The 19,675-nt window shown below is 34.6% G+C and overlaps 2 protein-coding genes across 3 annotated transcripts in view; both read right to left on the reverse strand.

Annotated features, from left to right (window-relative positions):
* The window catches only part of LOC128988988 (guanine nucleotide-binding protein G(I)/G(S)/G(T) subunit beta-1), a 50,203-nt gene extending 41,736 nt beyond the window's left edge, over window positions 1–8,467 (reverse strand). Inside the window, exon 1 of the mRNA XM_054410827.1 lies at window positions 8,197–8,467. The gene's annotated coding sequence lies outside the window, so the exon portion shown is untranslated. The remainder of the gene's footprint in view (window positions 1–8,196) is intronic.
* Window positions 8,468–11,437: 2,970 nt separating this feature from the next.
* On the reverse strand, window positions 11,438–19,389 carry LOC128989661 (endonuclease G, mitochondrial-like). Of its 2 annotated transcripts, XM_054411627.1 has the most exons (5): window positions 18,683–19,382; window positions 17,815–18,008; window positions 17,052–17,288; window positions 14,125–14,305; window positions 11,445–12,454 (listed from the first exon to the last, which is right to left on the reverse strand). In XM_054411627.1, the coding sequence occupies exons 1-5, from the start codon at window positions 18,908–18,910 to the stop codon at window positions 12,350–12,352; spliced, it is 945 nt and encodes a 314-aa protein (XP_054267602.1). In that variant the 5' UTR covers window positions 18,911–19,382; the 3' UTR covers window positions 11,445–12,349. The 2 variants fall into 2 exon arrangements, with proteins under 2 accessions (XP_054267603.1, XP_054267602.1); XM_054411628.1 differs by lacking the exon at window positions 14,125–14,305 and having other exon boundaries at window positions 11,438–12,454; window positions 18,683–19,389.
* Between the last annotated feature and the right edge of the window lie 286 nt (window positions 19,390–19,675).

Below are 19,675 nucleotides of genomic sequence, written 5' to 3' on the forward strand. Positions count from 1 at the left end.
ATTCGACAGAAATTAGTAATTTGGAACAGCACAATCTTTCGGCGGCTCACATAAACTAAGACAATTTTCATAAAAAAACTGGCAACAACTTTTAACATGGGGATGGAATGTCTAGTTGTTCCAAAAGTCAAAGAGTAGACTAACCCTGCTCCACCATGGACTAACCAACACAAGTAGGGGTGGCGGAATTGTACCCCCCTGGAATTATACCCCCCGCAGGTTAGTGACGTCACGATAACGTCTCGAGCATTTTCTCGTCCAAAACGGCGTATACAGGCTAGAATTGTACCCCCTTCATGAAACTTTGATATTGTAAAATGCACGAGTGGTTCGATTTAATCCACTTGCATCTAAAAAACTGTATGGGCCGGAATTGTACCCCGCGTTAGTCAAGTCCTTTTCCTAGGGCCGGAACTGTACCCCCTGGTGACCGAGAAGATGTACGGCCCGGAATTGTATTTGTCCCCCCCCCCCTATGACTCAAACCTATTCATGCACTGAAATTATAATGGACATGATAGCAATACTGTACCTTTGTAATGTGTAATGTTGAATTCAAACCGTATAAAATCTCAACTCAAAATAAAATAAAATCCAATGTTGGCCTATGTTGTCTGTCAAATTTTTACTAAAAGATTTGGTCATTTAATGAAAAAAAAAAGAGTTTAATCAACATCGGTGCCCTAGTTTTGAATATGTTTAGGAGCTTCTCTATAGTGATTACCAAGTTAAATTAAAACAATATTTACATTTGAAATTAGAGGTGAATCACACAAAAGAGAACTGACCCAAGTGACCCGACATCTAATACCTAATAGCTACCTCATAGCTATTCATGATTTGTTACCAAATAAACAACAATGCATATTATGTTGGACTAATATAAAAATGAAAGAAATTATCTTCTTTCCACGGTCATTTAATAATTTACATTACATTGAAAAGACAAATTACCAGCAAAAGCCTATCGTACTTAAACTAGCTTAGTTATTAGGCTTATGAGCAAATTATAGTTGATTATTTATCTATTTTATTTTGAAAACTGAGTTTATTATAATAAACTTTGCCTATTAGACACAGTAATAAATTTTTTTTTAATTTATGATAAATAATATGTAACATAGATTAATAACATTGTCCATATAAATGATTTTGAATAATTTTACATGATCCTTTTAACACTTTTATGACTACGGTATTTCATTTTAGGCCCAGGACTGATTTACTTTTTCATTTTGATGTCCCCAGAGGGGCCAAAAGCACCATTCGTTCATATTTGTATATAAGGCCTACCTATAGCCCTACCATTATGGACTCCGAAACCGATCGACAGGTTGTAATGAAACTTTCAGGCATTATCAAGCAATATTCAAGGATGGTTTGTGTGAAGTTTGGTCCAGATCCGTCAAAAGGGCTCCGCCCAAGTGTCTCTGGAGTTTCCCGTGTTAACCTTAAGATACTCATATTTAAATCGAATTAAAGAATCTTAACAGCTGGTGTCAATTAAACAATTTGATTCTGTCATGATCAATTAGCTATAAAAGGTAACAAAATGTACCAACAGGGTGCAGGACTATTACTTGCCTAAATGTATAACAACAGTTTTTTCAACCAAGCTGCTATGATACAAAATTAGAACTGTCAAAGTAGGTGATCGTTTACAGTTATGTTTATGTTTTTAATTTGATAAATAATTTTTTATAGTGTGTGAATAAGGAGTTAAATTTAGAATCCACCCAACGGTTATCTAGTAATTTGATTTTAAAATTAAAAAAAAAATGGCCTTTACAATAGCTCTATCACTTCAACCTGGAGGCAAGTGAGCATAGCGAACGAGCTAAACCTGAAGGTGAGTAAGCGAAGTGAACAAGCCCCAATGAAAAGGTGAGTGAGCGTAGCGAACGATCTTCATCTAGAACGTGATTGAGTGATGCGATGAAAATGAGCGCTTGAAAATGGACTAGCATTTGACATAAATCCACATTAGGACAGGATTACGTCTGTCGGGCCAGCTAGTAGCCTATATATATAGGCCTAGATACGTCCGTGAACGCGATAACTTGAGTAATTTTTGTCCGATTTTGATGAAATTTGGTTTGAAGGTGTTTAAGGCGGGACAAACGTGAATGAGTTCGCAAACCAGCATGGTCAGACCATGGGAACGGGGTTTTATAGGGGGGGTTTTATAGGGTAAAAAATTTTAGACCCCCTAGACACAAAATTTACCAATTTCTCTCTAGACCCCTTTAAAGAGCTTAAAAAACAAATAATTTAGTATATCAAAGTGTTTTTGAACGGTTATTAGTAGGCTAATGGAGAAAATTTAAAAAATTGTAAATTTAAAATTCTCATGTTATTCTTATGGAGAATATCGTAAAATGTTGTAGTTTGCTTGTTTATGGATATATTTTGATCAAACTCTTGGCAAATTTATATAGGCCTATTTTATATTAGTAGCTACTAATATTTTACTAAAAAACACACTTTATTAGCCTCCCTGCAGCAGCAAACCTAGGTACCTGTTAAACTTTTATAATGTTTTTTAAATAGATTTAATTGAAAATCAATTCAGACAAATGGAAAATCGCTTAGTCTGCAGGTTTGCTGTGGCGGGGGTATTTAGTATAGGTACCAAATTGTCCAGGCTTTCTTGCTTTTTTCCATTGCAATATTTACGACGAGCCAAATTCAAATAGTAAATTAACAGCAATTAAATTATCCAGCTGATCAAAATGTAAACAATTAGTTTCTTCATAAGGATAACATTTGACATTAAGAGCCACTGGAGGAGAGCCCAAGGGACTTTTTCAAACATTTGTTGTTTTGCAGGAAAATACTTTAGCCTAAGTTTTTTATTTACCTTAAACTTTAGAATGTCTTTTTTACCGCACATTTCCTCTTCCTCAACGCACAAAAACGTTCATGTTAGGGCTATCACGAACATGTTGCAATGTTTCATGTGGATTTTCACTGCCCCAAATCCTACAGTTACGTGTGTTAATTTCACCACTTATGTGAAAAGTTAACTCGTCAGAAAAGATTATGTTGTCAAAGTCCATCATTATCCATTCGATTGAACATATCAAAGAAGTTCTTACGGTCAACCTTGTCAGTGTCTTTAATTGCTTGTAAAAAGCGAATATCGGTATGGTTTCAAATGCAAAAGTTTTCTTAACACATGCCAAACCGCTGTATACAGCTCTCCAGATGCTTGCCAGGGTCGATTTTGTAGGGCTTTTGATAAAACTTTGTGTCACTTGCTCAATAACTCTGTCAGATGTGCTTGTACGACTTGAGGTTTCCACGTTTTACTGAGCACCCTGTTTCTCTATGCCACTCATAAATTGTAGGCATTCTAGGAGGATCTTTATAGCATACTTGCTACGAAACCATGCAGCTGAACTGTTGTCACAGACTTCGATTCTTCAAACCAAATTACACTACAGCTAGCAAGCTTAGATCCTGTCAACGCAGGCATATTTAAATTTAACATAACTGCCACTAGGGCTTGTGAGGCTTATTTGGTGTGATTAGGCACTAGTGGACTACGCGAGTCAAAACTGAATGTGTGTCCCTTTAAAACAACACTAAATCGAGCTCTGTAACTTTTTGGGTACGGTAACTATTTATTTAATATAAGTCTACATTGGGATAGGATGTAGGCCTAGGCGTAATTTTTAGATGTAATCTTACTACAGTTTTTTTCACACTGAATCAAAAAATGGAATAAGTTTTTGTCAGAGATATTCGTAAGTGGTCGTACATTTAAATAATTAATATCAAGCTTCAGTTTTGTTGAGTTAGGCCTATTCAGATATTTGTGGTTTGTACGAGTCCGAGTTCTTGCAGCGACTAACACTGAAAGGGGCGGAACGTTTGTGGAGTGGAAACAGCTGTTAAAATTAAGCAAATCAGATTATTAATTTATTTATACTTTTCTTATAAATTTTAAACGTTATGGTTTCTGTATCCAAAACTAAATCCCTACGGTATATGCCCTATCTGAAAATTTATTGTAGCCTTCATATGAATAGTTAAAAGAATCAATAGTGTCAACTAGTAGTCTACTGTGTTTGGTAAACACTACGGGTTTCACATGAATTGGGTAATGTGCAAATATAAAAAAAATAATTATTTATTTATTTTATTATTTAGGCTAATCCAATACAAATTTATATTTACATTAAGAGTGTAATGTAGGTACAAAGTCTAATGTTTCTAGGCCTATTGAGAATGTTAGCCTAAGATTGCATTTCTATCCTTAAAGTGTCAACTACTGGTATGTTTACCTTAAATAAGAGCTGATTATTTAGTTTCCAAACTTAAATTGATTTAATTTAGCATTAAGTCGAGTACCTATAAACAGCTGTTTGCTCTACTCACTCAGTCCTCAGCCCACATGGACGGACCCGTCCAGACCACGTCATATTAGGCTACCATCATTACCGCTAAATGAACCTAAGATTCGTAATGTTAACCTTTGTTTTACAGCCACATATGAATCTCTCCGACAAAAACTGATTGCATTTCTGGATTCAGCGTGAAAAAACTGTAAAAGTAGACATCTAAAAATTAAGACCTAGGGGAGAGTGAGGCACATTTGAACACTTTTTAAACTTTAATTTTTAAATAGGTGAATTTATGTGTTTTTAATAAAAACATTATTACATTTAGTTGTATCATAATGTTAGCTTTAATTTAGTTATTTTTTAAACCCTCCAAGTTAACATGTTAATGTGCAATATCTGTTTTCTCAAGGGTATGCAAATCGTTCAAAAGTACCCCACCAGTGGGGTACTTTTGAACAAGCAGTGGGGTACAATTGAACACACTAATTAAGTAAAATGAAAAATTTTATTTTACAGAAATTGTTATGCAAGTGAGTTGATAAAAACAGTTATTATTTCTATTGGAACTAATTCTTCATTCAATGTTAGATTCACATTATTTGTAGCTAAATGTTGCAAAGTTAATAGAAAAATTATATTTGTTCACTGCACGTGCAGTTCTAACACTCATTGTTGGTTGAGGAAGCTTATAGACTTAAATTATTATTATTTATCACTGTGTTCAAATGTACCCCTCAGACTCCTGTTCAAATCTACCCCACTAGACACCATTTTGCAAAAAGTTAAATTATGTTTACTTGAATTGTAATTTATCAATGTGAAATGCATAATTGTATCTAAATATGTATAAGCCATAAGGTAAATGGATCAAACTTATCTGTAATGTAGTTTTTCTATGGGAAATTTACAAATCCCTACTGCTAAAAAAGTTTTCTTGCCGTGCTCTAAAAATTCTTTTCCCAACAACAAACTAAGAACTGATCAGAAATGGAGGGAGATGAATGCAACCTGTTGTCCTTTTTGAGGGCTACATTTTACAGCTGGTCCAATGGCCTGCAAGTTTAAAAATGACCTCAAATTTAAACCGTTCAAATGTGCCCCATGTTCAAATGTGCCCCACTCTCCCCTATATCCCAATGTAGGCATAGGCTACTAAATAACTGCCACTTTTAAAAAATAATTTTATATGAATTTTCAAAGCTGTAATTAGTCATTTTTGAAACACCCTGAGGAGAAGAGTTATTGTTTATGATTGGATCGTTTTAACTTATTTGGTTAAGTTAAATGATGTTTTAAATTAACTTACTAAAATAACAAGAAACTAATTGTAAACAAAACACAACCTCTACAGTGCACCAGACGGAACTAACGTTAAAATTGGCTTCAGCTGTTCCATAAGGATGATAGCCATTCCCGTCAAGCAGTGTCCCTCCGTGTTTAGCTCAGACTACGTCTAAGTTATTATAAGTAGAGGAATCCTAATATAGGCTAGCCTATTAACGTAAATCAATAACAATTGTACAGGCGTAACACTTAGTCCATTAAGTACGGTGGTTAACACGGGCAGTCCCTCAATTAAAAACTTTAAAAAATAAAAAGTGCTATACTTATTTATTATGACTTATAATCATTGTTCTGAAGTTGTGTGTGCATTAGGCTATTTACAAAATAAATTAACTTAGGCAGCGTACACTTTATAACTTACCGGTACCTATCATTTTTTTCTTTAAGTTAGTACCGTAACTTTTAAGTTATTGCCGATAGAAAAATAACAAAACCCAAAACACAAAACAGTACGGTAGGTAACTTACTAGGTCAAATAGCCTACTTCTTATTGAATAAATGTAAAGTCATAGGAAAGAGTCAATAAAAATTCATATTTTGATTAGGCCTACCGTACCTTTAGTATGTAAGTTATTAAGTAGGCCTAGGCCTATAGCTTAAGTTAATTGATGCTATCCAAATCTTATCTTAAAATTAAGTTCACTACACAGTTTAAATTTATGTTTAATGTCCTGCAGTTTCGAGTGTTGCCCAGTTCCTATCTTTTTAATTTTATTTATTTATTTCAACGGCAATCGCCATTTAACAAAATATCACCCAGCGTGGGAGCGGTTACTTAAGTAGGATAACTTATGTGTAACTTAGGCAAAGTTAACCCTAGATCTGGCGGTCATTTTATTCACCAGTGGCGGGTATATTTTGGCACTTTTGTAGTGGTATCATATATTTTGCCACAGACCATTTATTTGTGAATATAAGTACACACATATATATATTCTCTATTTCAGTGATGAATTTAGAATATAATAGTATACAAATATTCTTTTCCTAGCAATGCGTTTAGGCGAAGTAGCAAAAGGTTTGCAAATTTTTGGATTATGCAAATTAGAAATTTCAAAAGCAACCCACAAGAAAACCACAAAATAATTTTTTACACATTTTATCTAAATATAAAGTTTGTGTGAAATATGATTCCCTACGTAGAATTATCAATGTTTTTTAAGTACTCATAAAAATAAAATTATAAAAAAATAAATTCTTTGTACGTAGGCTACCTATTTTCTTTCTTGAAAAACTACCAAATTTCTTTTTGTCACGTAGAAAATAATAGAATGCATCAACAAAAAATGAAATGATACTGTACAATAGGTAATAAAAAGATCTTTCTGAATATATAGTTATACTTAATTAGTTGAATTCTAAAATGTCGGAGAAATTTACGTCGGAATGTATAATTTTGAAGATTTTTTTACAAAAACATAATATTTATGACATTTTTAAAAACAAATAAAATTTTTACAATCAACCTTATAGATTCACAGGGAATTGTAGGGAATTTATTGTAGTTTCAGAATATGTACTAATATTGTATACAATTTAATTGAAAATCGCCAAAAACAGCTGTTTTTGTAGTCAGGTGACCAAAACTTTCCACCGCTAAAATCTATTTTGAACTCTCTAGTTTTTCAAACTACCGTTTCTCGCTACATAATACTCACTGAATAATGTTTTACTTATGCATGAAAATGAATCCTCAGAATCTCATCTTTCTAATGGTATATAAGATTTATTGCGTTTTAAAACTGTTTTCATATTTTAATAATAGAAAAACCCGACCCATGTCATCTTGGTCTAAAATTGACCAGCGCCACAGAGAACTCACGTTTTAGTAGTCTAAAATCGACCAGCGCCAGATAGAGGGTTAAAGATTCTTAGAAAGTGGCGGTAGGTAAAGCCGAACTGCTCTCAAAACAAGGTCAGTAAACCAAACTTATATTTGACGAGCGAGGGCTGATTCCGTTAATTTGAGGTCGGTTAAGAGGGGTCTAGCCTATACTGTTAAAAGGCTCTGCAGACCTAGGCCGAACTTAATAAATAAATAAGTTAGCACCCGTAAGAGATAAACAGGGTAGGCTTAACTTAAGTTATTCTTATTGTAGTGGTTTGAAGCCAACTTGTCTTGGTCATAGGACTAGCCAATGCTATTAAGTTTAGTTAGGCCTAACTTTAAGTTTTATTATGGTAGGCCTAGGCCTAAACTGGTCCATCAACCTTTTTTCTAATCCAACATTTTAATCCTTTTACAAGATCTGGTTAAGTTAGTATCAATATGGAAACCGTCCTCGTTGTATAAATGTTTTCGATAAGTGACAGGTAAGTTTTTTATCGCTTTGACAACGCCTTTAGACAGCGGGTAGGCTTAGGAGCCTCCATTATTAATGCTGTTATCACCGAAAATGTACTACATCGTTTGCCGGTGTAGTGGAGGTAAAGTTTTAGGTTTAGTGAACTGTTATTGCTTAAAGTTTTATCTTAGATTAATATTGGCCTATTCTAGGCCTACCTCCAATTCCCAAACACGTCAGACCGTAATCCAGCCAGCTCCTTTTTCGTCGGTTGCAAGGTAGTATTGCAGACCAGTCACTCACTATAATTCTCAATTATTTGTGCACTGCAATTCACTTAACACACTAATCACATTTAAATTGATTAATTGAAAGTTCTAGTTTTGGATTCATACAAACACAATTCGCTAGAATGTCTTAAATACTAATATACAATCTAAATTACTATTGACAAGGACCACTATCTGGGCAGGGTGCGGCTTCCCTCTACTAAACTCTGCAAACCCCGTAGCAGGAATGACGTCATTGCTTTCCCGCGCGATTTGAAATCCATAGCAGCATCTATCTATATATTAATAGGCAAGCATGTTTCTTTAAAACCTTTTTTCTCAGCTCGTGTGAATCGTAGGGAAAATCTACGCATACCGTTGGAAAGCTATTTTCCTGTAGGTGTGCAGAATCCCTTTATAAATTTAAATAGGCTCAAAGATAAGCACAAAAATTGAGTTTAAAAATTTGAAAAAATTAACATGGATCTTATGCGTTGCCATGCTGGTGACGAAGTAACAACGAAATATAAACAGAAAATCAAAACAAATGGAAGAAACTCCAATCACATGTTTTATTTACAGTGTGGGGTGAAAATAGAGAAGTGAGTAAGTTTACATTACATATTTTTGGTCGAGTTTCGACCACTGGACGACCACTAGTCTATATATTAATAGGCAAGCATGTTTCTTTAAAACCTTTTTTCTCAGCTCGTGTGCATCGCAGGGAAAATCTACGCATACTGTTGGAAAGATATTTTCCTGTAGATGTGCAGAATGCCTTTAAAAGTTAAAGTAGGCTAACAAATAAGCACAAAAAATTAATTTGAAAACTTCAAAAAATTAACATGGACCATATGGGTTGCCATGATGGTGACGAAATAACAACAAAATGTAAACAGAAAATCAAAACAAATGGAAGAAATTCCAATCACATGTTTTATTTACAGTGTGGGGAGAAAATAGAGAAGTCTGTACATTATATTTTTGGTCGAGTTTCGACCACAGGACGATCACTAGTTTTGATTATTCCTCTCATCCCTCCATGTACTTGTTAAACAAAATTATTTGTCCTAATTTTAGGACGGTTATTTATCCAAAAATTAACCATTTTGAACGTTTAAAGCAGCATATCTTAACCTTATTTGTGAGCTTCAAGACTATGTACTAAGTAGGCAAGATTTGATAGTAGCTATTAAGTTAGTGTAATGCTAACTAGTGCAGGTAAAATGTACTAATGTAGGCTACTGTACTCTATCTTACAAGAAATCTTTGTTAGTAGAGTCAGCCATGTACAAAAATTGGTTTTTATGAATAAAACTATTTAGATATACCTATAGTTTTTTTACCAAAAAACGATACTCTTTATCTGGGTTGAAATTCTGCTCCATTTCCATTATGAATCATTTAAAAATATTGAGGGGTTTCTTTTTTAATGTTCATATAAACAATAAACAAACATACCAATCTTCAAAAAATTGTCTGACAATGTGGATAAAAACATCACCCAGATTTCTTTCTGTTTCTATCCATTCAATACACCGCATGTAAACGATGAAGCTATTTTTTTAATGACTTACTCTAAAGTATAAAATAAGTGCACATTTAAACATACCTCTGAGTATGTAAAGATGTACAAACAAGCATTACATAGTTCATATAGGCTATACAGTTGCCATATAACTACAAGATCCTTTATTCAGCAAGCAAAACTTTTTCATAACCACTAAAACTGGGTGCCAGTTAATATGTTCGGTTAAAAAAGCAAAACAAAATGCCCACTTTTTTCTTAACTATAAGAAATATTGCTAGTCAAAAATAGCAGCAAAAGAATAAAACTGTTTAGTCTTCTGAATATGTTAATAAAAAGAAATGTTGGCGGACAGACTCAATGTGATAATATTTATTTATAAGCGTTGGTAAAAGGGCAGAAAACCCTTTTTACAGACAAGAAAACTATTAAGATTGGACAGAAATCATCAATTAGCAATTAGCTACTGCATTGCCTTGGCAAATAGTTTATAGAATATCAAATTATGTTGAGAACAAAATAAATGCAACAAAGTTGGCACATTTTTAAGATTACGAAAGTACATTTAAGTTTTACTTCCAAACTATAATTTAATAAAATAAAAACCACAGATAAACTACGAAGTTAGCGCTGAATTTCCTAAACCTGTCTTCACCAATGGGTTGCTTTTATAATGCACAGTTGTGCTAAATTATGAAAATCTTTTTAATGATTGATGATTCTATACCAAGTGGGAAATGAAATACCACTGACTGACAGATGATCACTATATCTCACTAGATACGAGTATACGACCTAGAATTATAAAATTTTGTATGGGGTCCCTGTATGATGTAGACGTGCAATAAGACGAGGTTTCACAAAATTCAAGATTCAAGGGGGTATAGGGGAAAACTATTTCCAGTGAAATTTGATGAAAACAATGCTGTAATCTTAAATCTGATGTAAATTGTTTGTGAGGGATTAAATACACTGCTTGTTAAATAGGCCAACACACACCAGGTGATTTTGACACTATGAAATTGTTTAGTGAACGATTCATTGCAGATATCTGTACCCAGATGTACACCATCTTCCATCATTAGCGAGGTAGAGATGTTAAAATGTGACTCCCACCTCAGGCACTCTTGGCTAGATAACCATTTACAATAGATTGTGTCATTATTTTCTACACAGTTAGTGAGAACATCCATGACCGCAGAAGACGTTTTATATTTTACCATGATCGCGGGAGACAATGATGATGTTTCCTTGACCGTGTAGGAGATGTTCAATATTTTTTTATGGTCACTGAAATCGATGATGATTTTTCCGTGACCATGGGGATTAGTCTAGAATTTTTCCACGAAGACGGAAAAAGATTGTAATGTTCCTTTGTTAGTGGGATACATTAAATATTTTGCCACATCGCGGAGGATGAGGATAAATGTTTCCACGCTTGCAGAAAACAATGATTATTTTTCTAAGATCACGGGAGACGGTGATGATCACCACACGATCATGGCAAATAGTCACGATATTACTGCAATAAAATTGTCACTGATAGATGAGGTCAGAGTCAGACTAGCCGTGGTTGGCTTAAAGGGTTCTATTGTATTTTAATTTTAATATAGTGGGGAGAATAATATCAAAATTGTAACAGTACTACTTGGTTTATTTACACTTAAACCTACATAACAAATTGACTAGATTGAAAATGAGAAAACAATGTCAGTTAAGATAAAAATATATTCCAGCTAATCCAGATTAAACCGAAATATGGTTTTGAAAAATGTCAATATTAAATAATTAACAGAGTAGTCTGATCACTAAATCTTTTCATTTTATTATGAAAGCTAGTATCTGAATTCAGTATTTAACATTACTGGGAGCATTTGCAATATTTCTAACATAGATAATAGAATTATTTTTCAATAAATAATGCATTTAATCATAGTGATTCAACTTCTTAAACCGTTTGTAGGAAATAGTTATTTGTGCAACTAGTGAGAAAAGTGAGCAATTGACTCACTCGAGAGAAATCCTTACGGCTCGTGAGGAATGGTTTCTCGAGTGAGGCAATTGTACTTTGAACTCGAGTTGCACATTATACTTTTCCTACAGTTACCATAAAACAAATAAATTGGTGAAGAAACATAACCTATTTTTACACAGAAGTGAACTTTTAATATAACATTTAATGTGAAGTGACAAATACAACAGTACAACAGCTGACCAGCTGATTTACAGCCAGTGCTGCCAACGTGATTCGCGCGCATACGACGTTGCCTGCATGTTACGCGCTCACTATTTCGTGCCTTCACGTTGCAAATCTGGAGTGAGACAAAGTAATTAGAGTGAGACAATGTTAACATTGTCTCACTGATGAGCGAATTGGCCACTTTGCTTTCTCAAATCAGTGAGAGAACATCTACATTGTTAGGTAACTGTAGGAAAAGTATTTTTTTTTAATAATTTTATAAGTCACTGACTATTTACTTCCTCATAAAATTTACACAACAATTTTGTTGTCCAAGATTTAATAAGTAAATTACCCTGATTTAAATCTTTACTTAAAATGCTGTACTATGAGTACTAAACATAAGTGGTTTTCATTCCATTTATCTGGACCAAATTGCTCCTTGACATTCTGTCGAAGAAAAGTAATCCTGAGGCTCGCTCAATGCTTTCTGGGGGTACCTGAAAATGAAAAAAAAAGATGCAGTGATTTTGTTTTACACAAAACGCAAAAAAATATAATTTTCTGTACTATTCTAGCTAGTAGTATTCCTAGCTACAGCCCTGCTTGGAGGCTCAACAGCATGTAGGACGGTTGTCGGTGGACACGGTCTTCCCCATGATGACGGAAAGTGAGGACAATTGGACCTGTGTGTCTCATTACATCCAGGGTATTCTCCGTGCAAAGAAGCTTGACCGTGACCGGGATACAGTCTAGGTCAAAAAGGAATTGAATGCCAGAAACGGCTTGACCCCTGAGGGCCTAGGTCAGACGTTGACCTGACCTGAAGTAATGTGACAAACAATTCCAAGTCTGTGTCCAACAGAGTAGAGGAAGTTTTTATTGTGTAGTCTGATAAGCTCAGGAGTCTCACATCGCAGAGACTACGATACAAGATCTAGAGCATTGGTTTGTTATAAACGGCCTTAATTTAAATATTAGTAAGACGAGTTTAGTTCATTTTAGAAACTTACAGAGTAGGGAAGGAGAGTTGAAGCTAAGAATTAGCAATAATGATGTGAAATGCCAGAGTTCAGTAAAGTTATTAGGTGTTGTATGTGACCAGAACTTAAATTGGCGGGAACATAGGCCTACGACACAGCTATGCAAGAAGTTAAATAGTATATGTCACAACATGAGCTGTCTAACTCATTGCACAAGTATTGGAACTAAAATGACACTCTACTACGGATATTTTTATTCATTAATAAAATATGGTATAGTGTTATGGGGTAATACTGAATTTTCTAAAGAAGTACTAACAGCACAAAAGAAAACCTTGAGAATAATGACTTTAACATGGCCAGGTTCTACATGCAAAAACCTATTTAGAAATTTGAAAATCCTTAAAGTACCAAGTATTTATATTTATGAAACTTTAAACCATGTAAAGGACAACCTAACATGGTACTCAACTGAGAAAACCCAACACCATTACAACACAAGAAATAAAATTTACTGGTTTATCCACACCACTCTACCACTGCTCTAGAAAAAGGTATTTATTACATGGGAAAGAAACTTTTTAACAAATTACCAAACAACATGAAAGAAGCGTCTCAGGAAGATTTTTCAGAGAATGTTAAAAGATTATTGGTCAGAAAGGCCTACTACAAAGTTCAAGATTTTTTTAATGATACTGAAATATAATCTAGTGGTTCTAGTCATTTAGCATGAATTGTATTGTTTTATATTATCTACTTTCATATGTTTATCACATTCAACCACTTTACGGGAATTATTTGTTTGTGTCAAAACACTCGTCTATTGGTCATCTTCACCATAAAACACTCACTTTGATGTGACAGCATCTTACGAAAACATATCTACTGAAATAGGTATAATAAATAATCATTTGTTTTTACAGTTTATATTCAGGCGTATTTGGACTGACAAATGTTTTCCAAACAAAATCTATCCATCACGTCTCATTACGTCCATTACGTCTCATCATCAAGCATTTGGTTGGGATTATGATTGTTTTTTTAATCGCCTGAAACATATAGGTATATAAAAAAATCAGAAACAATATTGATAACAGGTCAATTTAACCAAACTGAGGTGAAATAACTATTAGTTGACTGAGGAATCACCAATTGAGGTAAATATCATTGTTTTACACTATTCTTACCATGAAAACATTCAAGGGAGTGTTGTCAGCTATTTTTTGATTAGGCATAACGTAGGCCTCCATGTGCAATTTTTTGTCATGTAGCTCCATTACAACAATTTTGAAGAAATGGGTAGGAACAGCTACATGAGAAGTGCCTATTACTTGGTATCTGATGTACAGTTTACCATCTGATTCAGTTCTGAAAACATGAGACTAAATAACATAAAAAGACACAAATAAAACTAGATAAACAGTATCAGCAAACTGACATGACTGTAGTTCCATTGGCTTAACATTGAATATCCTAACGCCGGTTACACATTGGGCGGTTTCTGCCGCGGCGGTAATTTCACCGTCGCCGCCGTTCGAGCAGTAGTCTATAGACTTAAATGGAAGCTTACACACTGGGCGGCAGAAACGCCGCGCGGCCATATTGCCGTTAGCGGCAGCTGTGCAGCCGTCCACTGCCACTGCGGCTGGCGGTGTTTTTGCCGCTCTTGTCTACGCAGTGGCGTACGTGACCAAATGGGCGTTTACACATTTGGCGGTTGTCTACCGTCGCCGCTGATCAGTCGTCTTTCCCAGTTGCTCCAAGTCAGAGGTCTTTGAAAATCTGCCTTTTAATTTGTGTCTTGTTGTTATGTTTGTGAGTTGTTTATAACATGTATTTATTGTTTTAAGTGTTTGTGGTTGACGAGTGAGAGAAAATGAGTAAGTTTATAGACAATGAGTTCTTAATATCATTTGTAGAACAGAGGCCAGTTTTGTGGGACAAAACCCTCGACATATTTAAGGATCGAGATGCAACAAGGAATGCGTGGAAGGAAGTGTGTATGGAGATTAGGGGAAATTAGAAAAAATGTGCAAAATACAATTTTCTGAACACTCATGAAACAGAGAAGTCACAACACATTAAGCGATGAAGAACTACAAGAATTGTTTTGGCTACTGATCATATGTGGTGGTAATTTTGCCGCTCGATGTTTGGCGGTATTTTTGCCGCTGAATGTGTAAGCTCGACTTTTTTTCAAGGCGGCGATGTAACCAGCGTAATACTTAATGAAAAAAAAAGAGAAAAAAAAAATTACACTCACCCGGTAACTGGAGGAGTGGCTAAAAATAATAACTAAAAAGAAGTGAGATAAGAAAATAAAATAAAAGGTAAAATAATATTGTTAAATGAATAACTTCATTACCATACTCAATGTTAGTGCTAGAAGATACATAGAATTTTAATGTAGGCTACCGACAGTTTTATAAAATCAGATCACAAGTGTACTTAGAAGCCGTACATTTAAATGAAATTTGTTTGGATTTTTTATGTTGAAAATCACAAAAATTTTACTCTTAATTACTTTTGAATGATAATATTGAAGCGTTGCAGAGTTGTACCAGTTAGTTCAGAATTAAAAGGACTGTACGAAATTTCATTCAAAATTGTCAGAGCCTTTTTTTGTAAAAATCAGATTTTCTGTAATTTTATACAAAAATCATAATTAAAAATCTAAATTTCAAAAAGGTGAAAAAACGCCTGGATATACCATGGACCCACATACAGTACCAAGTTTCATCTATAGGACCACAGGTGTTCTTACTTGATACTTGAATCCTGCATATTTGACAGATCTAGTGTGATAGATTGTGTCATAATTTATAATATAATAAAACTAGGTATATACAATATTTACAAAACCAGTATGTTCTGTGTAGTCTGTAGCTCTTTACACATCCACACCATAACGCTTTGATTAGGTCGAGGACCTCCAAGTGAGTGTCAAGTCAAAGCATTCTTCTTTATTTTCGTTGTTTTGTACATAGTGTTTGTACAATATGTCATTTCTTAAAACTAATCCTTATAGCTACCTAATACAATTTCTGTCAATAAGTAAGCACCATAATTTATGTTGGCAAATGTTTGATTTAAGGCCATTAGTTATTTTAAAACTCATCTAGTGAGTATAGTATAATGCTCTCACAACTAGGTGTTCTTTTAATTTTCTTTAAATTTTGTGTTTAGTGAGTCGGTGGCTCAGTCGGTAGCGTCGCGGACTTCGGGCCCAAGGCAGCGATGTCGTGGGTTCGGATCCTGGTCACTGCCGATAACATTTTATCAGTACAGTTCACCTTTGTACTGTACCGGCTCACTCCTTGCTTTGCTGCAAACGTTCCACGCACGGGCGCTTAGTCTATGTGGACGGGCAAATGCAAGGTTAAAAGAGGCCGCCAACCTCTTGTGTCTATTATGGGAGAAATTTTATTTCAAAATTTAGATCCTATATAATTTGGCTTTTTCTTAAACATTTTTAATCTGCGATTTTGCAAACTTATTTTTTTATTGTTTCTTGTACCTATTATAATGCTGGAACAACTGACCAGTATCGAATTGCTCTTAATTTTGTTTTGAGTAAACAATAGTTTCTTTCTTTAAAATTGTCTTTAACGTGGTCAGTTTGTTCCATATTTAGCATTATTCTGGTTTATTTTTTTCAGTTTTATATCTCATTCTGATTATTCATACCGTAGTGGTTTCTCCATAAAAATGTATATTGTAGACTAAATGAGAATAGGGACCATGAGACCATTTTGAGTGTTGTCAGATCAGATATACCTATTTCTTAATGTCCTAAAGCAGACAGACCTGATTTCATTTTAGCCAGTACTTTTTCCATGTGGGAGTTCCAACTGAGACTGCTGTTATGAGCTCGTAGGCGGCGTAATTTTAAGATAAGGGAATAAAACAAAAAACGTCAACCACTTTGATAATACCTCAGGTTGTGTGTGGCACTTATGTACAACAGTTGTAGCCTACTTTAGTTGCTCTTTGATATGTATATAATTAAAAAAAACAATAACAGATTTTTTATTTTATTCCAAAACGTCCCTTGCTTCCTGAACCGCTCTAGTATATTCTATGACTAGATTGTTCCAAACTATATGTTGCTTACTTTGGTAAGTAGAGTGGTCCAGTGCACACATAAACATTGGGGTATATTCTTGTAAGTCTCCTCACATGCTGTTCCAATTTGTTCCAAGAGTCCCTGTTGAAGCCGACCCCTACCTGAGGAGCCATATTGGACAGTAGGAAGGTCTGTTCCACATGTCTCTGACATACACGGTGATTACCAGCCGCAGCGAGATGGCCTCTGTCAAACCCACTGCCTTTGTAATCTGAGTTCCTCGATCTGAAATGAAATCATCTATTATAGGTACTGTAAAATTCAATGTAGCCTATGTCATTTGTCATCTGTTGTATGTTTGTCCTTTATGCATTACGAAACTGGCCGTCCGATTGTGATGGAACTTTGGGAAGTTGTTCTATACCACAAAGAAGCTTTCTGTCCCATTCCCATTTTAGAACTCCCTCGGAGCTCCGCCTGAATGGCTCTGGAGTACCTCAGGTTTTTACCTTAAAATGGGTATTCGTATTTAATAAGAATCAAAGCATGTTGACAGCTGTTTCAAATACAAGTTGGGTTGTATGATGTTCCAAAGCATTAAGAAATTACAAGGCTTAACATCAGGATAACAACAACAATAATAGGTAGATAACTTACTTTCTCTACATACAGTAGGCCTACTAGATGTGCAGGGGGAGAAAGTTAAAGTCATTTAATAAACGGAAAAGAATAGATGTTCAACAGATTGAAATTATTAGGCCTACCTAGAGTAATAAAAGATTACTAAACTTAAAAGTAAAAGTTACCTTACCTGAAATATTCATGTATTGATTTATCTTCTGTGAACTCACACTTGGAACGATCCACTTGATCATTTTTCTTTACTGATTCAGCTGTTAAATGTTCAAAGACCCATGCAGCAACTCTGTTACGTCTATCATAAGCTAATACATAATCGTCCAAAGAGCGTACATTATCCAAACTGGGAAAACCATACTTCATTATCTGAAAAATAAAGGACATTAAAATTTTCCCAAAATAGAAAAATCCCAGCATGTTTTATTTTAAGAAGCTGATAGATGGTGTGCAATAGAAACTAGCCTACTAACTTACGCCAACATCTGCCATTATTGGATGGTTTTATGTAGATTTTGAGCCAGCTGAAGCCAGGCCAACAAGTAATAACTTACTTCCACCCATGTAGTCTACTAAGGGGTGCAAGGAGTTAGGCAAGTATGTGGTAGCTTAAATTAGTATACCTAGGCCTAAGTTAAGGGGTGTCATATCTTCAATGCTGATTGAGAAAATAAGTCTTCCTGTAGAGTATTTAGATGCAATGACAACTTCCAGCACATAATTTTATCATGGTTTAATAGATTTAAGTAACTAAGTTAAATGTACTTATCGACATTCAGATTTTAGGTGCCAAAATTCATAGGATAAATCGAGAAAAGAGCATTTAACCCAAGTCCCAGTCATGAAGAAAACCCAAGTAAAACCACAAACTGAAATCATTTGACACAACTAAGTTAGGTACCTACCGGTAGGAAAAAAAACAGAAACTGATAAAGATAAAATTAAATTAATAAGCTAGGCTAGGCCTATTTTCAATAATTATTATCAATCAATTATTTATCAATTAACTTAGTTGGGCTAGATCAAATTCAGGCTTAACTTACTTCTCCCACTCTGCTTTTCAAAGATGATGATTTTTCCTCCACAGATACAGGTAAAGATTTGGAATCTGGATTTATAGGAGTGGCCGCAGATACTGATCCATAAAGTGGTAGTCCAGGGTACTTTTTCATGCCATCGTTGGATATTAAACTATTCCTCTCAATGTAGAGTCCTAACAAATATCCCGCACAACCAACGCTTCCATATCGAAGAATTCCTTTCAGGTTCATTATTTAAATTTGTAGATGTTTCAAACACTTGTAATTTTTAAGTTAGGCCTAGGTCTAACTTTTAAGTTAAAGGCCTTGTAATTAATACAAAGTGGTGTTCATAATGATAGCAAAATGTTAGGGCCTATATGTTTAACTAATATAGATATCCTTATATTATTTGACAATTCGATTGCAAATCATACAGACAATGGTTTCTATGGGGGGGACGTACCAGTAAGTTAGGCCTATGTTCTGTGAATTAAAATATATTGCTACTAGACCTAACTTAGGCTAGTATCCAATAGTCAACGCTATTATATAAAAGTACAAAATCAGTTGACCTTAAAATTGATTGACGCCCGGTTAAGAATAATTGTCACTCAATTCCTCAAAGGTGCGTAGAACGGGAAGTAGAAAATTATATAATAGGTAGGCCTACATAAAATAATTTATAACCTTTCCCCTTTACAAAATGTAAATACAAATTTGAGGTTAGGTCTTCGGTCTTGGTCTTCCTCTTCCACTTTCCGTTTGGAAGGTATTGGCAAAACTGGACTGAGTACTGAACTGAACTGACTGAACTGAAACAACTGGAACTGACTACTTAGACTTCTCATCCCATTGTAAATTTTGAAGCACGTTTTTCGTGTCTAGTTCATGTACGTGACACAAAGGCGCTAGTATCGATGAAACTTCGTTTCCATTATTTTAGGGTTAATTTCTTGATTTGTGCTTTACTGTTTGGTTATATAACTAGGGGACAAGTTATTGTTTATGATTATA

This window comes from Macrosteles quadrilineatus, unplaced genomic scaffold, assembly GCF_028750875.1.
Source record: "Macrosteles quadrilineatus isolate MER2022 unplaced genomic scaffold, UCM_ALF_1.0 Scaffold_3__2_contigs__length_128488019, whole genome shotgun sequence".
Classification (NCBI taxonomy): domain Eukaryota; kingdom Metazoa; phylum Arthropoda; class Insecta; order Hemiptera; family Cicadellidae; genus Macrosteles; species Macrosteles quadrilineatus.